Source organism: Nelumbo lutea, chromosome 6 (genome assembly GCF_056320005.1).
Source record: "Nelumbo lutea isolate HS-2025 chromosome 6, American lotus-T2T, whole genome shotgun sequence".
NCBI classification, from domain to species: domain Eukaryota; kingdom Viridiplantae; phylum Streptophyta; class Magnoliopsida; order Proteales; family Nelumbonaceae; genus Nelumbo; species Nelumbo lutea.
The window spans coordinates 29,571,952-29,595,036 of record NC_142689.1 but is presented as its reverse complement, the minus strand read 5'-3'; the positions used below and the strand labels follow the sequence as shown (position 1 = coordinate 29,595,036).

General features: G+C 35.2%; 2 protein-coding genes across 2 annotated transcripts in view; one reads left to right on the top strand and one right to left on the bottom strand.

Annotated features, from left to right (window-relative positions):
- Positions 1-494: 494 nt before the first annotated feature.
- LOC148848259 (putative aquaporin TIP-type RB7-5A) lies at positions 495-2,390 on the bottom strand. The gene is made up of 3 exons (XM_088948047.1): positions 1,983-2,390; positions 1,623-1,873; positions 495-1,084 (listed from the first exon to the last, which is right to left on the bottom strand). Exons 1-3 carry the CDS (start codon positions 2,107-2,109, stop codon positions 710-712), a joined length of 753 nt encoding a protein of 250 aa, XP_088804173.1. The 5' UTR covers positions 2,110-2,390; the 3' UTR covers positions 495-709.
- Positions 2,391-22,876: 20,486 nt separating this feature from the next.
- Positions 22,877-23,085, top strand: part of LOC148848258 (electron transporter, putative (Protein of unknown function, DUF547)) — a 40,400-nt gene continuing 40,191 nt past the window's right edge. The window contains exon 1 of the mRNA XM_088949840.1: positions 22,877-23,082. The gene's annotated coding sequence lies outside the window, so the exon portion shown is untranslated. The remainder of the gene's footprint in view (positions 23,083-23,085) is intronic.

Here is a 23,085-nt window from a genome sequence, read left to right as displayed (position 1 = left end):
CAAGTAGTGAGCAGCAGATCCGAGTCCGGGAGATATTCTCAATGTGCAACTGCAGTGGCCGGTTGGGACAGTCATGGGAACATGTGTTGGTAGTAGATCCTATCCCACCCCATGAATGAAAATACTAAACTAAGAAAATGTTCCAGATGTACAGCAGCAATGTGCTATAAAATGGATGTCAGGTCATCACCAAGCGCCACCTCACACCAAATTCACAGAACATCCCATGCACCATGCATTCCATGAATAACAACTCCAACTACGGGAGATATCCCAATGTGCACAGCTGGGACGTGGTGTGAGGAGCTCTTTGGAGGAGCAGATCCGTATTCTCTGTGAGGAGGAAACTAGAGAAGTAGAGAACAAAAAAGAAAACCCACCGAAGGGCATATCAGCATCTTAAATGGCATTTGCTACTGGATGGCTCAGTTGCTGGGCTCATAGATAGCAGAAATAACCACACTTCTCTCCCATGATGTGGAGCAGTAAAAGCGTTGCATCACGAAGCGGTCCGACCCGCAATTCCATTCATTTTCACAACAAATAGTCAAATACACTAGAAAATAATCACACATTTGCGCATACAATGAGACAAGGATAGAAACAAACACAGACATATCCACACTTCTTATTCCACCCAGTAAGGAACTCCCATACTAAAACCCAGGAGTATTTCTACTTCATTGTTCTCTCGTTGCCCTTCCAAGGCTTAAGCATAGTCCTCGGACACCGGGAGTGAGGCGTATGACCCGATGAAGACGTCACCGTAAATCAAACCGGCCAAGCCACCCCCGATGAGTGGGCCCACCCAGTAGATCCAGTTCTGGGAGAAGTCTCCGCTGACCACTGCCGGTCCAAAAGATCGAGCCGGGTTCATTGATCCACCACTGAAGGGACCGGCTGCCAGGATATTCGCGCCAACGATGAACCCAATTGCAATAGGAGCTATTGTCCCAAGTGAGCCTTTCTTCGGGTCAGCGGCGGTGGCATAGACGGTGTACACCAGTGCAAAGGTTATAATTATCTCCATCACTACACCCTCGATGGCAGACATCCCCGATGCAACGCTGTGAGTCGGAATTGACTGTCAAAAACCGGAACAACAGAACCGGGGTAAGAAAAACCATGGGTTGGATTCACATAGGACTTAGGGGGTTCAAATTGGGCAGGCTGAGCTGAGTTTATTATCGACTCAGGCCCAATCCTAAGATTTGAGTTAAGGTTGGCTGGTTTAAGATCAAGCCCGATCTTCCCAACCTGAGCCCTGTTTATACTATAATTTGAAGCATTTGGGTGGAGCTTGAGTTGATCAGTCAACCCTCTCTAAAATTATATATATATATATATGCTATATGTATTTATAAATAAATAAATAAATATATATATATATGTATGTATGTAATTGGGATGGATTTGGGCCGGATTCAAGTTACCTACCAGTTATGCTTAGGCCTGGCCCAAAAAAAAAAAAAAAAAAAGTTCGAGAATTGAAAATTTCAAGTGCAATCCGGGTAAATTTTCTGATTAGATCGGTCCAGGCTCAGGTTGGACCCGCCCAAGTTGCACCCAGACCGACCAACCCGTCAGTTGGGATTCCATTACATATCAAATGATCAAATTACCTTGCCGTTGGTGACAAAGTGGAGGAGGAGGCAGGCGACGATGGAGCCAAGCAATTGTGCAACCCAGTAGAGGATGCCAGTCAGGACGGTGATGTTGCCTCCAATGGCCAATCCAAAGGTGACAGCTGGGTTCAAGTGGCCACCTGAGATGTTGGCTGCCATGGAGACTCCCACGAACAACGCAAAGGCATGAGCCACGGCTATGGCTACAAGGCCAGGAGGGTCCAACGAAGCATCCGAAGTGAGCTTACCTGCAAGCAGAAATTGTCATTGTCATTCCACATTGAAACGTTGTGACCAAACAACAACCACTCCCACAAGGCAAACCCTTGTTGATAGTTGATACGACCAGATACTTACTGTAAGAAATCGCCGATCCGACGCCGGCGAACACGAAAAGGAGGGTGGCGATGAACTCTGCGAGATAAGTCTTGAGAGAACCAACAGAAAATGAGTCAGACAAGCTTCCCAACGCTATCTTCACCATTTTTCTCAAGGCTCGAGGGAGACTGGAGATACTGGCCGGAATAGAGGAGATCGATCAGCTTGTAGTTTACGAGAAGATCGATCGACTTGTGTGACTCATGGCCTGTGTGTCATGGTTTATATATAAAACAATTCACGTTAAGGTTAGGGGAGTGTGGCTTGTTTGGCCGGAAGGGCCATAGCCGGCGCCGACCATGGGGCCCACAGGGTTTAGGCCGTAAGATTGGTTGCCGACCCACCGTCCGGTTTTTTATTTTATACGCATTATTATGAGGTATGAGCATCAGGACAACTGCTTAACTCGTAACTAATAGTCGACCAATTTGTGGTAAGTGGGCTTGAATAGGACAACCTGAAAAGCTTATGACCTCAAATCTGTTAATATTTTCATCAAGCAGGAGAAAGCTTTCTCGCCACAAATATGAGTAATCTGATGTCATCTATTTTCTTTTTTTTTTCTTTGGTCAAAACGCAAAAGCCAAATTATATTGCGGGTAGGTGACAATCGTGGGATCCAGTCTCACAATCCTCCAGGCATTTCTAATGACTTTCAACACTTCTTAATCTAATCAATGATTCAATATCACTGTAGCCCCATTCCACCTCCATATCGGTGGTGATTGGACGCTGAGTTCCAATTGTAATGTGGATGTGAGTCCAACCCCTTTAATCATATGCATATATTCTTAGAAAATGTTATCAATTCAGTGATTGATTTATATTATTGTATAAGTAATGGCTTGTCGTTTTGCAATTGAATTGTCATCAAACTATTGTGGTCCAGTTAAGGGTCCGTTTGGTTTGTTATCGAAATTGAAATCCTTTTGAATTATCGAAATAGTCTATTTTCAGTCTTTTTTGGTTCAATCAGGAATCGAAATAAGAATTGGAAACAGTTGAAATGGGATTTCATTCCCAAGGAAAGGGAATGGAATGGCTATTCCCATAAATAGGAAAATGTGATTCTATCAGAAATAGGAATAGGATTCCAATTCCGCCCATCAAACAGTTGAAATAAAAAATGACCTATTTCGATTCCAATTCCAAACCCTATTCCCACAAACCAAAACAGCCCTAAAGTTTTCGTTTGGATAAGCTTCACATTTGTACTTTTAGAGCCCAGCTCAAAAGAAAAGTTCCGATTTTGTGTTTTAGAGCCCAAATATTTTGGCTTTAGATTATAATATTTTAAAAGCAGTTCTTACTAAATATTCCAAACACTTTTTCGTTCAATCTTATTTTTCACAGCTCAAGGCTCAACAAAAAACTTATCTAAATGGACCTATAATAAATTCTGAGCATGAACTGAGTAAGGATCCACTAAAACTAGTACAAGAATATGTTACATTGTGATATAGGATTTATATACATTAATAGGGGTCAATCACATTGGATTTGGTCCAATCTGATCCACTCCAATCGAATGAATATTTTGGACCATTTTGCATCGGTCCAATTCAATGTTTAGACTGTCCAATCTGTTCAAATTTGTTTTAATTTAGATTAATTCTAACCCAAACCTGGTCCATTGACATCTATATTCTTATCTTCTATCAATGGACCAGATATTGCTTCAATCCAACCCAATCCAATATAAATCCATTGTGGATGGACCAGGTCCAATCCAATCTAATAAATACTTTGAACCATTAAATCTGGACTGATCCAATTCAATATGTCTAATTGGTCTATCCAATCCGTCCAAATTGATTTTGGTTTGGATGGAGTCCAATCCAAAACCGGTCCAAATAATTAGAGGGTTCCAATCCAAACATTTTGTTAAAAATGTATATATAGCTTAGAAAGGAATTATTTTGTTTTGTTTCAGTTTTACTATAGTGGGTTGAATCTACATATAGCTTTACTAGCAGAGGAACCGTGCGATGCACACGGGAAAACCCAATGTCTAATTTGCTAGTAAAAGGATAAAAAGGATATATTGAATGTTGGTTGCTGGTAAATTTTCAAAAGTATACTAAATTATTGATTTTTTAATATATTAAATAATTTATTCTCTTTTTAAATATATTATTTACAAAATTACATTAATTTATCTTTTATTTTTTCAATATAAGTTAATTAATAATTTCCTTTTCTCAAATTTTCTAATATTATAATAATTTATATTAATAACAGAAACAATTTGTGTAGTTATTGGTTCAAATTACAATTTTCCTTTACCAATACTAATTTATCTTTAATAATTTAAAATGAAAATCACACAATTTTTAAATAATTTTCCAAAATCCATCAAATGTAATACAATTTCCCAAATTTCCAAAATATTCCAATAATTATTTACGGCATTTTAAAGAAATTTCCAAAATTACATTAATATATTTTTTATTTTCTTCTCCAAAATTTTCCAATTATGATATTTTGTTTGCCAATCTTCAAACTCCACAAATTCTTTCCTGGAGATATAATTGTTGACTTTATTTTTCAATTTTTCAATTTTTTAATTAATTTTAAATGTCATTTATAAATAAAATATTGGTTGAAAATTTTTCATATTTATTGAATTCTAGTAATTTTTCTAGAAAATAACACAATTTAATTGTTAGTGTAATAAAATTAATTTTAAGAAATTTTAACTATAGTAAAATATATATGACAATGATTACTCTATTTAATTACTACACTAAAATTCCAATAATAATTATTAGTGTAATAATTATTTTGAAAAACAAGTAATTTACTAATAATTATTATTGGAATTACAGTTATTTCAAAATTATAGTAATTACAGTATTTTGAAAATAACAAATTTTATTATAATAATTAATGTAATTTAATAATTATTATTATACTAATAAAAATACATTTATAAATTTCTGAAAATGTAAATTCCACTGATAATTATTACTGTAATTATTATCAGCAATAAAATTCCAATAATAATTACTGTTATAAATTTCGGTAAAATAATAATTTACACTAAAATTTTAAAGATAATTATTTCTGTAATAAAGTTAATATGAAAAACAAATCTGTAATTAGAAATAAAATTTTCATTACAATAATTATTGTAATTGAATTATTACAATAAAATTCCAATAAGATTTGTTAGTGTTATAAAATCATTTTGAAACAAACTGTAATTATTACACTAATAAGTATTATTGGAATTTATGTATTTCAAAATTACTGTAATTACAGTAATTTCAAATAAATATTTTATTGTAATTTATAATTCTGTAGTAATTATTTTTAAATAATGGAAATTTGTGTAATGTAATAATTACATTATGGGAATTGATACAAAATGGAAAATTGTTAATTATGTAACAACAATTATTGTTATTAATTTCCATTATTTTAAATCAAGATTCACAGTTTTTTCTATTATTAATTTTTCAAAAATTATTAGATAACGGGAATTACAATTTGAGATTATGAAAAAAATGAATTAGCTAGTTAAACTACACTAAACAATTATTTTAGTGAAATAATTGTAATTACGTTGATAATAATAAAAATTTAAATAATTATAAATTATGATAACATAATTATAAAATTTCAATAATTACAATAATTTTCCATAATATTCCAAAAATTAAAAAATGTCATAAAATTCCAAATTTGCACTAACTTATCTGTTATTTTCAATTAAAATTAATCAATAATTTTCTGAAAATGTAATAATGAGAATTATGCTATTTTTCTGAATAATTAATTATTAGTTTTCAATAATTATTTATTGGTTGAATAATCTATAAATTTTCAATCATTCCAGTAGTCTATTGAATAATCAATAAATTTTCCATAATTTCCAAAAACTACACTAAACTATCTTTCATTTTCGAATGAAATTGATCAATAATTTATAATTATCTGAAACCATAATTGTAATTTTTAGAAATGTAATTATTTCAATATCTTTTACCAACGATCAAATACTAAAATTTTTAGAAATTATTGATAAAAACATTAATAGTAATTTATTAATAAATTAATTGTTTGTGTTTATTTTCAGAAATTACTATTATTATTTTTGTAAATTTAAATGAATATGATTGGTTAATAATTATAAATAATAGTAATGCTTTAATTGTTCTAATTTATTAATTATTGCCTCGCTAATTAATATATTAATTTTGGATTATTGTAATATACTTATTTATTAATTAATGCATTAGTAATTTATTAGTTATCTCATTTATTAATCTGGTTGGACTGGAACGGTTCTAAAACGAATCAAAATCAATTAAACAAAATGGACTGGCTTGTTAAAAAAGAACTGGATCCGTGTTATTAGACTAAAGATGAACTAACTTATAAGTTTAAATAGTGGGTTTGGAATTGGATTTGGAGCGACTGCCCAAAATCCATCCCATTGAACTCATTTTCCTAACCTGACAACATATTAACGGTGTCACGTCGGATCCACATAATCATTTCAACAAACGTCCATAAATATGAATGTTTGGTTCAGACGTTTATTGAAAAATCAGGCATACTTTGTAAATGGGGACCCCACTGATGCAATAACATAATGTTGTTCACTGCCCACATGGCAGAAGCATTTTTTTTTTTTTTGATGAAAATACAAGTATTGAAAGCATGGGCGTTTTTTCTTAAAAATTGGTCCCAAAAAGTGTCCACCCTTCCAAACACCATCATAGTTTGACGCAGGTGTATTAACCAAAACAGGAGTGAAATATCCACCCTTGTTTCCCTCCCAAACGCCGTCCAACGACTTCGTGGGCGATTAAAACCTCGTATATGGCTAGTAGATTAAACCAATGATGTGAAAGGCATACCTGGAAGGCTGGAAGAGTGAACAACCGCTGATTGGATTGTGTTTGGTGTTGATCATTCATATGCCTCCCCACAAATCCCAAACTATTATTTTCCAAAAAATGAGCTAGCTATTTGCTCTCTGTTTGTTCTGAGAGAATAATAGCACTCTCCTAACATATATAGAACTGGATTACCACTATTGTTCTATTGTTCTCACGCAAACTGGTTCTCTTTCTGTTCATTCATGGTGAAGCTCCCGGTTTGATGAAAGGTAATGAACACAATCGTGGATTAGCACTCTCCTATTTCGAGAGGGATCATAGGTTAGTTGGCGTGAGAACAACAATCTTATTCACGGTAAAGTATAGAGATCTGATTGGTCTAAGAGCTCAATTACATGGCTTTAAAATAATAAAAAAAAATCAAAAAATTGTAAAAACGGGAATAGAAAATTTAGAACAAAATTTGAAGAAGAAGAAGATTAAGATGCCACGTAAACTGAGTCGATATATAATATAGTATAGATGAACGGGCTAGATCTCAACAGATCATAGCTAGTTACATAAAGTTCTTAAAAAAAAACAAACTATTTATATGATAAACTCAAACCATATAAGCATATGTATTTCTATTGAACATCCATAGTTACTTCTCTATCAAAATTTTACCTTCATGGTGAAAAAGAAAGTTAGGGCTTGTCTCTTAATTCTTATAGCTTAAGAGGAATTTTTTAACTTTAAGAGAAAAATGGTTGTTTTCTCGTATCTCTCATCTCTTAAAGTACAATCATACAACTTTTTGTTTTTCAATGATATCCCCAAAAAGACAAACAAAAACTCTAATATATAGGTCAAAATGTGAAGGGATGAGATATTCATCGTATGAACGCCCGAATGTTGTAGAATAGAATGGGCGAAATTTAAAAATTTCTCTCCATCCTATTGGGAATCGTATTCCCTATTTTAGAAAAATCATATTTTTCAAAGATCAATCTTGAACCAAGAACAGGACCTGATCTAAACAAAAGCAATAGGAAAGGGATATACCTGATACGGAGAAATAGTATCTCCCAATGGAGGTATTCACGCCCAAGTAAGGAACCAAAGACTGCTCCCACTGAAGATAGTGCAGTGCAGGATGGAGCAGAATTAGCAGTGTTCTTCAAAAGAACCAGATCCTTCGCAAGAATCAGCTGGATGGCACGTGAGTACTACTTCCAATCAGTCCTTCCACAAAGAACTGATATCAAGATCTAATCTTGACCACTCCCACTAAGAACAGGAGATCGAACTGGCAGATATGGTGGCGGTAGGAAGGATGCGACAAGAAAGAATTTGTGCAGATGTGCTGAATTCTTTCTTCTGTGATTTTCAGCTCTGAAGAGGATGTGAATATATATATCTTCTAAAGGCTGCCGCCCCCTCCTCCTTTTATAAACTTAAAGGGATCAACTCCTAATCCCATTAGGAGTTGCTGATCCAAATCATACTTGGATCAGAATTCCCCTTAAGTGATAAGGGTAAATCCTTATCTTATCTGCAGATTAGATTAGCCCATTCCTAATACTATTAGGGGGTTTCTATATCTGAATCACATTCAAATTTGGATTCTCTGAGTGGATAGGTTTAAGACCCAATCCTATCTGCTAATCTAATATCAGAATTCACCCCTTATTTAATTGATCAAATCAGCCCAGTTCGAAATGGGCTTTAGGCCCAATAAGGTTAGGTGCTCACTTAGCCTTCCAAATTGCTGCCCAGTTGGGCTTCCTTATATGGTGTGGGACCCAAACATTGATTTACACATCAGCCACATGGGTTCAGCCCAGCCTTTGTTACAAGGCCTAGCCGAATACACTGTTATGGACAGTAAACCCCCTGAAATCCATTACATGGGCTCTATGGGCCCAACACTTACCCTAAGTGGTCCTTGGGCCAAGCCACCTTGTAACACCCAAGGACTGTGAGCAGATGCAAGATTAGCCCATCAGGTATTACCCTCAATGGCCTTACACTTAACCTCTCAGCCCATAATGATCAAACACTGCTCGACAAGAGAGGACCTCTCCCTCGGCTGCAAGGAACAGTGATGCACTCTCTACTCACATGGATCCCAGGAATTAAAACCTTTTGCAAACATTTAGAAACCGTAATATATATATATATATATATTCTTTTATATCTCATATAAAATATATTTTGCAAAACAAATCTCAACGGTTGAAATCAGCTGCCGGTAGTCTTGGTTTCCATTAGAGAGAGTGCATCCCCGATCATTACCTTTGTCCAACAAAAGGGCTGATCTTGTCACTATGATCACCCACTCAAATGAATTCTTAGATTGTCCCAACATACCCAGGTTTTAACCCCGCTAAGGATTTCACTAATTGGCATATCAAAGATAGCCAAATCCGACACATAGTGAAGTATCATAATCGATTCTAGGGGTCAAGTGTAACTTTCCAGTTTTGCCCATCAATCTCCAAGGTCCAGGGCAATACTGGAAATTTGGTCCGGTTCAAAGATTCAATTAATCCTACACTGCATGTACCTTGGGTCTCACCCTGGTGGCAGAGACAGACCACCCCAACCGACTTGGCAGCACATCAGTGTCAGCATTGGCATGATGAATCTCCCCAGACTTATACAACGGCTGTGAACATTCTAAACCAACACAAGTCTAATAAGTGTCTAGTTTAAGGGTATTACACAGAAACACACCACAAGAACATGAATCAAATATGTACTTTATTCATTTACAATAAATGTCATAAGTACATCAAACTGATTGGAGCTAAGGGCATACAATCAGAGTTCAAAGGAAAGAAAAGTTCACCAATACCAATATACCTCTTAATGTAATTATTGCACTTTCAAATGTCAGACTTCAAAGCAAACGAATAGGCCCTTAGTTTAAACGGAGGAGTCTCGACTAGCATAGGTGTTATGCTTCTATGCCTGCATAGTTTAAATCAAACCAACAAGCTTGCCTCTCTAATAGGAACATCTTCCCATAATGATAACATAGAAGAATGGGAGATCTTTCCAATGCACCGTTGTGATGGGTTGTAAGGTTGGTGTAGGTACGTACCACTCACTCAGACCCTCAACAGACACCCAAACATCATGATTAACACCATAGAAGCACACACAATCCTCATCGTATTGAAACTCATAAATAGGGATCCTCCTCGTATTGAAACTCATCCGATCCTAAGCATTTGTCACCCAATACTCTCTCGAGTATCCCAAAACTCTCCTAGATCCTTAACCTCAGGACCTTCATCTTTCCCCCACACCCGAGGCCTCTCTTCACCTTTCAAAGAGACTGCTCCAATACCTAGCCTTACACCTCCTAAAGTTGGTGCGAGGCATGCTCAATGAGGAATAAATCCCATTTTGTACAGATAATTCAGCTTGAAAAATTAAAAAAATAATAATAATTCATCAAATCCTAATTGACCCTATTTTGTATGTGTTGTAGCACGATCCTACCCTAAATCCTTACTAGAGAACAATTCGGACAATAGGGTGCTAAGGCGACAAATCGGATCTACAAAACAATAAACAATCAAAGTACCTGGGGTGATTGATCCAGGGTGAGCACTCCAACACTTAAATTATAGTAAGTTTTGAATTTAGTCACATGTACCTTGTGAAGGCATAAAGGTGCTTTTCTATAGGCCTCGAGGTCCAAAAGATATGTCTTAGATATCCAAGACGATAGGCCTTATTGGCCCGTTATCTTCAGGGCACGTTCCATCAGCGTTTACAAGAATCCTCCTCTAGTCTTTCCATAGCATGCGGGGACCAGGATTATCCCTGCCAGGTGGGTGACATGTCACCATCTGTTTCAAAACTGATAGGTGTGCTAACCGAATAAGGACAGTTTGCCACGTAGGTTGGCACCTCTGAGGTCAGCTGGCTACTTAGGTCGTTGAATGCCCAGGTCGAGGAGGTCAAGCCAGCATCTGAAGTCATGGACTTCTTCTCCCGAAGTGATGTGCTCCGCTCTACTATAGAGCGACCCATCGATCTTCCAACAATCGAGATGTAAGTCGGGCTAGTCGGCTTAGACCAAATTGCTTAAAGTGCGACCTGCCCCTCACGTGACGCCGAGGTGTCACTTAAGGCTTTGGACTCATCATGCAACTCTTCGTATGAATTCAGATTAATTTAACGCTTTAGTTGTTTAATAAGCTACGAAATCAATAATGATATTACACGCCAGTAATAAAATACATAGGACCCCACACTAAGAGGTTGAATAGTTGTAGGACCCTTCTATTTTATGACTGGTGTAAGATGTTACTATTAGTTTCACAACCTTCTCAACAGCTAAAGCGTTCAGCTAATCCAATCTCATATAGTATACATCCATTAACAGGAGTCTGGATTTATTTTGACAATTTGATCAATATCGTGTAAATCTTGTGGTGAACCAAAGATTTACATGTGAATATCCACTTACTCCTCCCTTCCTCTAATTTCTTATAACTCACATCTACCAAACCCCAGCCAAGTGGTGGATGATTGGGATGTTTTTATATGTTCAATGAAGATTAAAGGCCCAATCGGGGGCTGTTTGAGTGAGAATGTCCGTTACTGATGGGATGTACCTCTTGAGTGGCTAGAACTTTATGTGTATAGTTTGTTTTAGTTAATGAATTATTGAATTATTCTACTTATGAAAAACAGGATGAAATTAAGGAAGGTTTTATATAGAGGTGATTTTCATGCATGCATGTAAAATTGTATATTAAGGATGTTTTTGGTTGCAGTGTAATTTTATTTGCACTAGTATAAATGCATGGAAGTATAAATTATAGTTTAATTTTGTTTTGGGTTTTACTTTATTTGGTTTCATGTCTTAATTTTCTTTATTTGTACTGCAATTAAACAAAATAAGCTAAAAATTGAAATAAAAAAAAAGTCAAAATTTACACTCAAATCATTTACACTGCCATAATTTTGCATGAGTGAAAATCTATTTGCATTGCAACCAAACACAACCTAAGAAACAATTTGGTCCCTTAAGATATATTATCAACATTGTCATTGCACTTTTTCTTGTTTTTCATAGAATACACAGTATCAGGTGCAAGGAGGGAGCCGAGCCCAGGGATGATTTTTTTATGAAGAAAAAAATAAAAAAAAAAACAATGAAAATCTGAAAAAAAATAATTTAATAAAATAGATAATAAGTTGAAAAAAAAAACATCTTAAAAATGCATATAATTGTTCATATATAAAATAATAAAATGAAATTAAAAAATACACAAATAACTAGGATTATAGTCTATATACGCGTGGCCTTACCCCCTAGGCCCAGCCCAACCTAGGGTTGTAGGCCATTCTTGTCATGGCAAGGCACTGTAGCCGATGGGCCATGCCGAAAGTGGACCACATCATGGGGCCCGGCCCATGGGTAGTCTAGCCTATTTTACACCCATATGGACACTATTGTGGCTTCTCACGAAAAAAAAAAGAACATTGTTATTATTTGTTTTACCTAGAAAAAGGATGAAAGTATAGGTATCAGGTATCATATCGGAGAAACTAGATTTGAATATGGATACGAATACGGATACATTTTGGAAACGTATAGATACAGACAAAAAATATGAAAACATATTGATACGTTAGGGAAATACATACAAATTCCATAAATACATAAAAAAGAACATTGTTATTATTTGTTTTACCTAGAAAAAGGATGAAAGTATTGGTATCAGGTGTCATATCGAAGAATTTGGATTTGGATATGGATATAGATATGGATACGAATACGGATACATTTTGGAAACGTATAGATACATACAAAAAATATAAAAACAGATGGATACGTTAGGGAAATACATACAAATTCCACAAATACATTAGTAACACTAAATTTAAGACCAAAATAGTCACAAATAGTATATAAATACATAGAAAATATATATCGTAATGGTGTATATGAAAAAATATATTACAATTAATATATCGGGATGCCTAAATATCATATAATTTTATTTATAATGCATTCAATCAATAGTCCAAGACACTAAACACATGTGCATATTATATTTTAATTATTATACCAATTTTTTTTTATTTTACTATTTTAATTGTTTTATCATTAACAAAAAAATCAACTAAATACTAAATTCTCAAATGCAAATTAAAACACCAATTAATAATTCACAAAAATATAATGTTAACTTAAAGTATATCAAATTTGTTAAAATTTATAAAATACATATCCTATACAAATTCATAATTTTTAATTACTAAAATTATTATTCCATTATTAATATTTTATTTCTATAAATAATTCAAAATAAAAAATCATTTTTGAAATAAATGTAGATTAGTGAATTTGATAGATTCAATTTAATATTATATTCTTCAATATTTTGTAAACAATATTTTAATTTTTTTATAAATAATAAATATGTTGTTATTACTTATTAATATAAATTAAAATATAAATTAATAATTTTTACAAATATATAAATAATTTAAAATGCATATCATGTGCAATTTAAATATTAAAATAATTATTTTATTATCAATATTTTATTTGTATAATTTTATTGATATTAAAAATCATCTTTTTATATAAATATGAACTTGATAGATATTATTTCTTGGAATAGTTAGAATTGTTAAATATAAACACGTGTTTTTTGTTTAAATTGTATGTTGATACAAAAGAGTATTAAAATTTATTTTATTCTATTTAATAACACAAGATAAAGTCTGGCTTGATGGTTCAAAGTGTGGTGAAAGATAGCGGGATTTCGATAAATACCAATACGATCCTTAGCCTCGTTTGAGAAGGATTTTTTGAAGATCTTAGCAATACAAGATAAATGATTACAAAGTTTGGAGCAATGTTTTTGAACCATCGTTGACCCGAATGGTCAGACCATTCAGCCCAAAAATCGTTCGGACAACTGGTTCCATTTCACCCCTAACCCGTTATTGGGTCAAAATCCGTTGACTTCATCAGTGGTTCGCAATATAAAGTTACAGAGAGAACTTGATGATTCAGATCTGAGATCAAACACGAACTTAGATCTGGGATGTAGCACGAAGAAGAAGAAGAAAAAGAAGAAGAAGACACGAACTCAAATCTTCCCAGATCTCAGATCTGAGATCCAAGAAGAAGAAGAAGAAGATGAAGAAGACACGAACTTAGATCTCAGATTTGAATTTGTTGCCGCTGCCTCGCCGTCGCTGGTGAGCATCCAATCATCCTCATCCTCTTCCTTCTTCTTCCCTCCTTCTCTCCTTCCTTCTTCTTCTTTCTTTCTTTTTTTTTTTTTTCTATCTCAGACAACAGTTCTTTTTTCCGCTCTCATCTGACATCTCTTATGAGGTTTGCATATTAGGGCAAATCTCAAATTAACACTTACCTCGAACCGTTCGACGTAGACAGTTGAATCGCTGTCCAAAAATCGGTAGCTAGAATAGTTCAATTTTGGAGTCGGTTTTTTAAAAACTTGGTTTGGAGGATTTTCTTAGGCTAGGCTCATTGTTAAGTGGCTAAGTTTTTATTGAGGATCTTGGCCTCGTTTGATAAGGTGATTTCCTCTCTTTTTTTCTTTTTTGTTAATTTGGGAGGTTTTAAGTTTTGGTTGTGTTGGCTTATCTGCATGAGTTGATTTGAAGAAGCCAATTTAAAATTTTAAAAATAAATAAATAAACTTTCAATAGAGAACCAGTGGCTGAAAAAGTTTAGTTTAGACTCTAAAATTTTCACCATAGATTGCTTTATTGGTCATTTGTGTGGGTCCCACCTTGCAAAGCCGGGAAGAAAAAAGCAATGTGAAAACCCTCCCAAACGGGCACTTCTTAGGGTTTTCTATTTTGTCATCATGATAATCAGTTACAATTAGTTTGCATGATTATGAATTTATAACTAGTCTAGATCTAATAGTTATAGTATTGTAAGAACCTTCAATTATGAAAATCTAAACTTACTTGCAAGGTTCAAAGTATCGACACGTATCTGCCCGTATTGATCTATACGTATCGTGCCGATGGTTTTCCGATATGCTCCTCAGGGATTGTATTGGGTCAATCATTGGTTTAGAGGGTAGTCGGGCCTTAAACTGGCCTATCTGAACCAATTTTGAAAAAATAAATAAATAAAACATAAAAAAAACCGACATTGGCTCGGCCCGTGTTGATATTTAGAACCTTGCTTCATTGGCTAATGGATGTTTGTTAAGCTAAGACTAATGCAAGGTGTTATCCACTCATGAATATTGTATCATCATGATAATAATCAGTTAGTTTGCACAAGTATAATACTTTACAAAACCCTAAACTACCTTCATTGATCAATCTAGCGCTAAGATCAAAAAGCAACATCTTCTCTTTCCATGGCCTCTTCTTTGAGGAAGAAAAGCTTACTAAATTGAATCTTACTAATATTAAGGCTCCATTTGGAAGGAGTACAAATATAAATATGTAGAGCGTAAAAAAAAACTTTACATTTTGTATTATTTTATATATATTTGCATTTGTACTTCTTCCAAATTGAACCTAAGGTTGTGTTTGGTTGCAATGCAATTTTATTTGTACTAGTATAAATGCATGGGAGTGCAAATGTAAAAAATGCAAATTTGGGTTTAATTTTGTTTTTGGATTTTACTTTATTTTGTTTCATGTTTTAATTTACTTCATTTGTACCGCAACGAAACAAAATAAGCTAAAATTTGAAACAAAAACGGGTCAGAATTTACACTCAAATCATTTGCACTGTGTCATGGTTTTGCATCAGTGCATTGCAATCAAACCCGGCCTAAGGCTCAGTCAAGAAAGAGTAAAAATACAAATATGTACAGTGCATAACCTTGTTTTTATAATGTACATATTTATATTTAATACTCTTTCCAAACTAAGCCTAATGGAAGGAGTACAAATGCAAATATGTAGTGTAAAACCTTATATTTTATATTATTTTTTTATGTATTTGTACTGTACATATTTGTATTCGTACTCTTTCCAAACTGAGCCTAATGAAAGGTGTTGGGATCTACTCGCGGGTAGGGGTGTTGGACAAACTACCATTTCGGCAAATTTTGTATTATTTTTTGCTGATGTGGCAGTTGTTTTTATTTTCCAAAATAAAACCAACCATAATGCCCCACACCCCCTTAATTTCTACATTATAAAATTTGTTTTTGTTATAAAAACCACTATTTTAGGGGGTGTTCGACAACATGGTTGGTTTTGTTTTTGAAAACAAAAACAACTGCCATGTCAGCAAAACAATACAATTTTGCTGATGAGGCAGTTGTTTTTGTCTTCAAAAGCAAAACCAACCATATTGCAAAACACCCCTTTAGTGGGTTTAAAAATACGTATTGTTTTTTGAAACAAAATCAATTTATTTTTACTTTTCGAAACAAAATTACAATTTATAAAAACCAAATTGTTTTTCTTAGAAGATAACCATATAATATACATGAAGGATTTCTCCAACTGGGAGTGGGAGGCAAAGTTTGGACTGCCATAGTGCAATAGAAGGCTGGCCTCTTAAAGGCATTTATGACACACACATATTCTTAAATGGGCAAGTCTATGCTAAATATCTCTTATTTAAGTCATCCTAAGGCCATGTTTGGGAGTGTTTATGTTAAAAATAAGTGCTTAAAAACAAGTGCTTATTCGAATAAGCATTTATTTACATTTGGCACCCAACTTTTTCAAGTGCTTATTTTAAAAAATAAACACTTATTTCATATTGGGTGTTTGGTAGTCTTTTCTCCAATAAGCACTTATGACTATTTTCTCTTTTATTTTCTTTCAAATTTTAAGAAAGCACTTTTATGAAAATATTTTTACGAAAGTACTTTTATAAAAGCATTTTTATAAAAGTACTTTTACGAAAGCAGCTTTATGAAAATAGTTTTGCAAAAGTACTTTTATGGAAGCACTTTAATAAAAACACTTTTATGAAAGCACTTTTATAAAAATACTTTTACAAAAGTGCTTTATAAAAATAATTTTATAAATGTACTTTTATGAAAGCACTTTAATAAAAGAACTTTTGCAAAAGCAATTTTAAAAAGTACTTTTATAAATGTACTTTTACGAACACTTTTACAAAAGTATTTTTATAAAAGCACTTTTATGAATGTACTTTTATCAAATCACTTTAAAAAAGTACTTTTACAAAATCACTTTTAGGAAAATACTTTTATAAAATTCAATTGGGGATAATTTTGAAAGAAAACAAAATTTGAAATGGTGCTTATTGTATAAGAACTTTAAAAAGGCTGAAAATTTGGACTTAAAAAATAAGCCCTTATTTTTAAAATAAGCCCTTGTTTTGGGCTTATTTCCCAAACACCAATAAATGCTTAATGGTGTGGTCCCGACCCAAATAAGAGCACTCCCAAGCATGACCTAGGATTTGCTAACAGTGGTCCTTCAACCAAATATCTTATATTCCACATCACAAATATGAAGGGTTGGAGGGGAAAGTATCTCTTGGGGTTGATGGAAGAACTCTATTGGAGAATTGGCCATATAAAAGGTAAAAATGGTCATTGCTATGTCAACCAAATTTGATGGCTATATTGTTGTGCTTAGAAGCTAGAAATGAATGGAGATAGAAGATTAATTGCGAAGATTTTACCTTTTTTTTGGTTAAGGGTTTCGCATATTGTGTTTTGGTTGTGATGTGAGAGCAACATATGTGGATGATTAAGGGATCATTTGGCAAATTTTTTGGGAAGATTTTCTAGTAGCTTTGATAGTCAAAAGACGCATTAAGCTTTTGCATTAAGATCTAAGCATCCTGAAGCCCGTTTGGTTAAGGCAAGTCTTTCCACACAAAGACGAATAGACAAAAAATGCAAAAACTCTATTTGGAGCTTCCCAAAAATCGCCCGTTTTGGGCTTCTCACATCTTTTCAATGCATCATCTTTTAGCGGCTAGATCTACCACAAAACAAATAGGAAAAGACCAAATCGTAGTCTGTTGGGCTTGTAAATAGCTGACATAACATGCAAAAAGACACAACAAACTGGGCTTAAGACTTGGATGAACCTTAAGCCAATGTTGTACGAATTATGTGGGAACCGGTGAATAATCAGAAAAACCATGACTCTAGAACATGCCAATTTTCAGTCTAGACCAAGTCTTACAATATTGCCTCGAACAACAAATGTTGCATGTCAAAGAATAAAAATCTATTCAAGGGCCTTGCCTAAAAGCTTAAGCTTTTAAGTTGAATGGTTCTTTGAGATGATACTAGAGCCTATTTGACCAAGTGGTCTAGTGTTCAATCGTCGTTGTTTCCATTATAGTTAATTAAATTTCAACACAAGGTATGGGTGGGCCCACACTTATCCAGGCTTCAAGTCCTATGGGCTTTTGTGTAAAGGGGTGTGTTAGAGAATAAAAGGTGTTGTTTGGCAAGTCTTTTTCAAAATATCTTCTAGCAGCCCAGATGGCCAAAAGACAAATTGAGCTTTTAGGGTATTGTCTTTAAAGACAATGACTGTTTGGTAAGCGGCTCACTAATTCTTGGCCTTTAAAGTTTGTCGAAGCCCAAAAGATTGACTACGTGGAAAGACTTGCCAAATGCCACCAAAATCTATTCAAGGGAAGCTTTTAGGATGAACATTTCTTTGAAATTACAAAATCATTACTATAATATTATGCTGGGGTTTTTGTTATATTTATTTGTCTATGTAAAAACGCCAATGTAATGACAGAGTTGGAATTTTGTATAAGGATAATTATAGAAATATCAAATTGATATTTTACTTGCAAATTTGCAAAAAAGTTTAAAACATTTAAGAGAGGTGTTCACGTGTATGACTACAATTTTCAAAACAAAAGCAACTACCACATTAGCAAAATCATACGCATCACTAAAAATCATACCTTTGAGGCTCAATTTGGGATAAGTGCAAATACAAGGCTTAGAAATATGGTATATGAGGTTTCCAACTGTACATCTTTGTATTTGTATTCTTCCCAAACAGAACCTAACAGGCAAAAATTGGGTTGTCTAGGTTCCACAGCTTGTGATGTCCACATGGCTCTCCCTACATATGACACATCAATATTTTAAAAACTAAATTAGAGGCTGTATAGTTTTTGCCTCCGAGTCATGGATCACTGGTTTGACCATTTGGGTCGACTAAGTCAATCGATGAAACATTAGAAATTTAAATATATACATATAAAATATGTATATGTATATATAAGTATAAACATATATTGTATTAATAAAATAATGTATAATTATATTTTACATGTAATATATGTGTATATAAGTATTATTTTATATTTAATTTATATTTTTTTAATTTGTAAAAATACTAAGCATTATTATTTGAGGCCAAAAAGGGGGTTTTGGCAAAAAAAAAAAAGGGCAAAGTGCCTTTGGTTGGATCCTTGGAACACATAGATCTCAAAAATTTACCCAAAATCAAAGAAAATATCACCTCAATCAGAAATGGAAATGCTAAGTTATGGCCTTCGTAAGCTTGTATATGCAACCCGTGATCCAATGGCTGAGTCAAATGGGTCAATAATTCAACTGCCTGGGTTGAACGATTTTTGAAGGATTTCCCGATTTCCCGAGACCCAGACCTAGAATTGTAATTGGGTGATGGTTCAACAGTCCAGGTCAATGATGAATTGAAAACACTGTGACACATTAGTCCATATGAATTCCACAATCATAACAATGCTAAAGGCATGATTGAATGGAAGAAGAAAAGTTTGGGTATCTAAATCCAACATTAGGCTGTCAACAGGTAACATGACAGTGATAACACCTTAGAGCCTATTTGGGAGGGATGCAGCTTCAATTGAGCTGCGTTAACTGAGCCACTTTGAAGAAGCTACCAAAACTAGCTTCATCAGAAAGTTAACTTCTTATTTATTAGCTCAAGGAACGTATCAACAATATGGGGAGATCAAATCAACCCCCCACAACACATTTCTGTCATGTATTAAAAACATCTCCTGGTGATAATATCAGAAATGATCATGTCTTCATCCTTGTGGGGGCTAATTTTAACTCTGATATGGGTTGAAAACACTCACACATTAGTCTATATGAATTCCACACAGGCATAGCAATGCTAATGGCATGGTTGCATGAAAGGAAAAACTTTGGCTGTCTAAATTCAACATTGTAGGCTGTCAACAGGGCTTTTCCAACATTACAGTGATAACACCTTAGAGTCTGTTTAGGAGGGATGCAGCTTCCATTGAGCTGCATTAACTGAACCACTTCGAAGAAGCTACCAAAACTAGCTCCATCATAAAGTTGACCTCTTATTTCTTACCTCAATAAAAGCGTATTTAGACTTTACAAGTTTTTAATCAAACATAGCTTCTAACCTTTTCATGTAGGACCCACCCTACAAATTCAGAAGGAAGTTGCTGCGCGAAACCCTCCAAATGGGCACCAACAATGCATCCACACCGATACTGTTCAGTGAGTTTGAACTTCGAACCAAGGTGTCGTGTTGGGAGAGGCATGTTGCAGCCTAGGCTGTCCACGTTAGACAACAAATTTTTTCCGCTGATGGTTGGTAAGAGGAATCCTTGATCCTTCGGTCACTTCCTCAATAAATGGATTTTGATTTGAGTGCTCTAAAAAGTATACCCTTTAAGCATTTTAGGTGCTGTTTGTTGGGTAACGGGTACCATCAATTTATTTTCATTTTGCCAACTTAATAAATCGTCCTCAGAAATCTTGTTTGGTGAATTAATTTCAAACCTAACAGAGGGAGCTTGAGGAATCTAGGAGATTCTCAAAATAATTTGACTTGCAATGATGCATGCCAATGTGAGACTTGCAAGGTTTTTTAAATTACATGCATCTTTAATGGAACTTGCCTTGTTGGTAGAGAGTGTAAAGACTACCCCTAATGAGGTGTACAGCATGAGTGCTTGATTAATCGAATTTGCCTTTTGCTTGAAAAGAAGGGTTTCATAGGACAAGCTAGTTAGCTAGGTATTAATGTTTGGCACTATTACAGGCAGTCATAAGGGGTGAGTTTTCACGGCTAATAAAAATATAGGATGGGTCACGTACAAATATGAATGTGTCTTAGGACCTAGGGCCCATAAATCTCATACTCATAGATAGCCATAGGGCTCCCATAATTAGCCCACCTCCCATTCGGCCATTTCTCATTCATTTCAGATCATTAAATGGCGCCAAGTTTTACCCATTCCCACCATTAAAGGTAAATTTCTCTGCTTAAAGAATTGGCTGGTTGGGACCGGGAGTTGAGAGTATTGTGACTGAATTTACCTTCATAGCTAGAATGAGCCACGTTCCGATTCTTTGAACCATCACCGTTATTCTTTGCAGTGTCTTCAAGCAGTTGAATCATTGATTAATGTTTTCGAATCATTGTTGATCCGGACAGTTGGACCATTTGGACCGGAAACCATCCAGGCAATCGGTTATGTTTTACCCTAAATCTAGTTCTCGGCCAAAAACTGATGAATTGGTTAATACCTTATTGACTCAGATGGTCAAATCATCAATCCATTCGACCCGTTCAACAGTTTTGGTCTTTTTTTTAATTTTAAATTTTTTTTGTTAGAATGGATTGTCCATTCAAATTAGACGGTCGAACCATCAACCCAGAAACCAATGGCCATGGGTTGCTACATGATGGTGCGCAATCCGGCCGGTCCTAGCTGTCAACGACCTTGCCTCTGACTGGAGCAGCGGGGAGCCTGAAACAGGGAAGATGAGTGAACTCCGAGGAGAACCCGGTGAGATTGCTCCGAAGCTCAAGTTAGTATTCTCTCAAAGGCAAGATAAAATCAGATGGCGCAAAGTTCACCTACCTTGTTGTTGGGGGTAGGGGGCCTTTTATAACCACTTCGCGCACTCACTCCGATGCTTCTGTTAGGTCGGATATGATTACTTCTGTGCTTCTGCCAATTCGGGTGTCATCCCTTCTGCTGGGACAACCGCCACTACTCCTTGTCGGAGCCGTCTCTGTAACTGGAGATGGCGGTGGCAGGTGTCCGTTTGAAGTGTGGTTGTCAAGCGTCAGATCCCAAATTAGTTAGGTGCGTCACCCTGGATACGAACTTCCTCGGTGTCAGGCATGGTACGGTTGTTCAGTTTGGTGTCTTAGAGTTGAAGTACTGGAGTGGTGAGCGAGGTGGTCTTGAGTTCAAAGGTGTGTCCTAAACTGCCATGGGGCAGGCCAGTTCGGAGAGGTGTGTCCCGAACTGCCATAGGGCAGGCTAGTTCGGAGAGGTGTGTCCCAAACTACCATAGGGCTGGCCAGTTCGGGTTACTACCCTTTGGGTTCGGCTTGGGGCCTAAGGGAGAGTTTGGGCTCCTAGTAGGGAGTTCGGACTGCTGGTAGGGAATTCAAACCGCTGATTCCTCCCTATGGTGCTTGCACCTTGGGCGCACTGTTGCGCCGAGCTGTTGCCTTTGCCACGTGTTGCGTAATTACGAGGTTGGGCCAAATCTTCCTTCATCACTACATGTACATACAAACTTCCGGAATTCATAATTTTGAGTTTGGTTATCCGATCAGAATGATCTATCATCTATGTATTTCTTAAAAAAAAAACTTTTTTACTTTTAATCTCAAATTTTTAACATTTTTACAAATAATGAAAAAAATAGAACAGTTTGTCGATTCAAACAATTGAACCAGTAACCCGCAACCTAGAAAAGGAAAAAAACGGTTCACAGCTTCTAAGTTCTAACCTAGAGGAAAAACCGGTTCGCAACTTCTAAGTTCTAACCCTCTAGGTCGGTTTTTAAAACAATGATTGTCGGTGAAAATACTATTTCATCTCTGTGTTGCGCCAGGAGATATGGATATTATATGTATTAGCGGCAGTACTGGAACATGAATATAACTAACCATGCAACAAAATTACAAAAAAGCGGGGGAATCAAACGTACCCGATGCAACAGTAAGTAGGGCCCATTAATTAATGATGTGCATGCATGCCACGCGTACTCAGTCTCCTAGATATGTAGATTCCCCGCGGACAAATAATCTACTCAATTGAAAACTTTGAAAGTTTGTCTGATCTTGGGCCAGTGGCCGTTTTCTCTTTCATTTTTGGCCTTCAACAAGTCTGAGCAGAGAAAACACAGGGACAGCGACAGCAGAGGGACGGCCTGTAGAATTAAATTCCGCCATTAAATGCTTTCAACGACACAAGGGTCCTCGAATTCAATTCTTGCAGCAGCCAGGTTTCTTGAGTA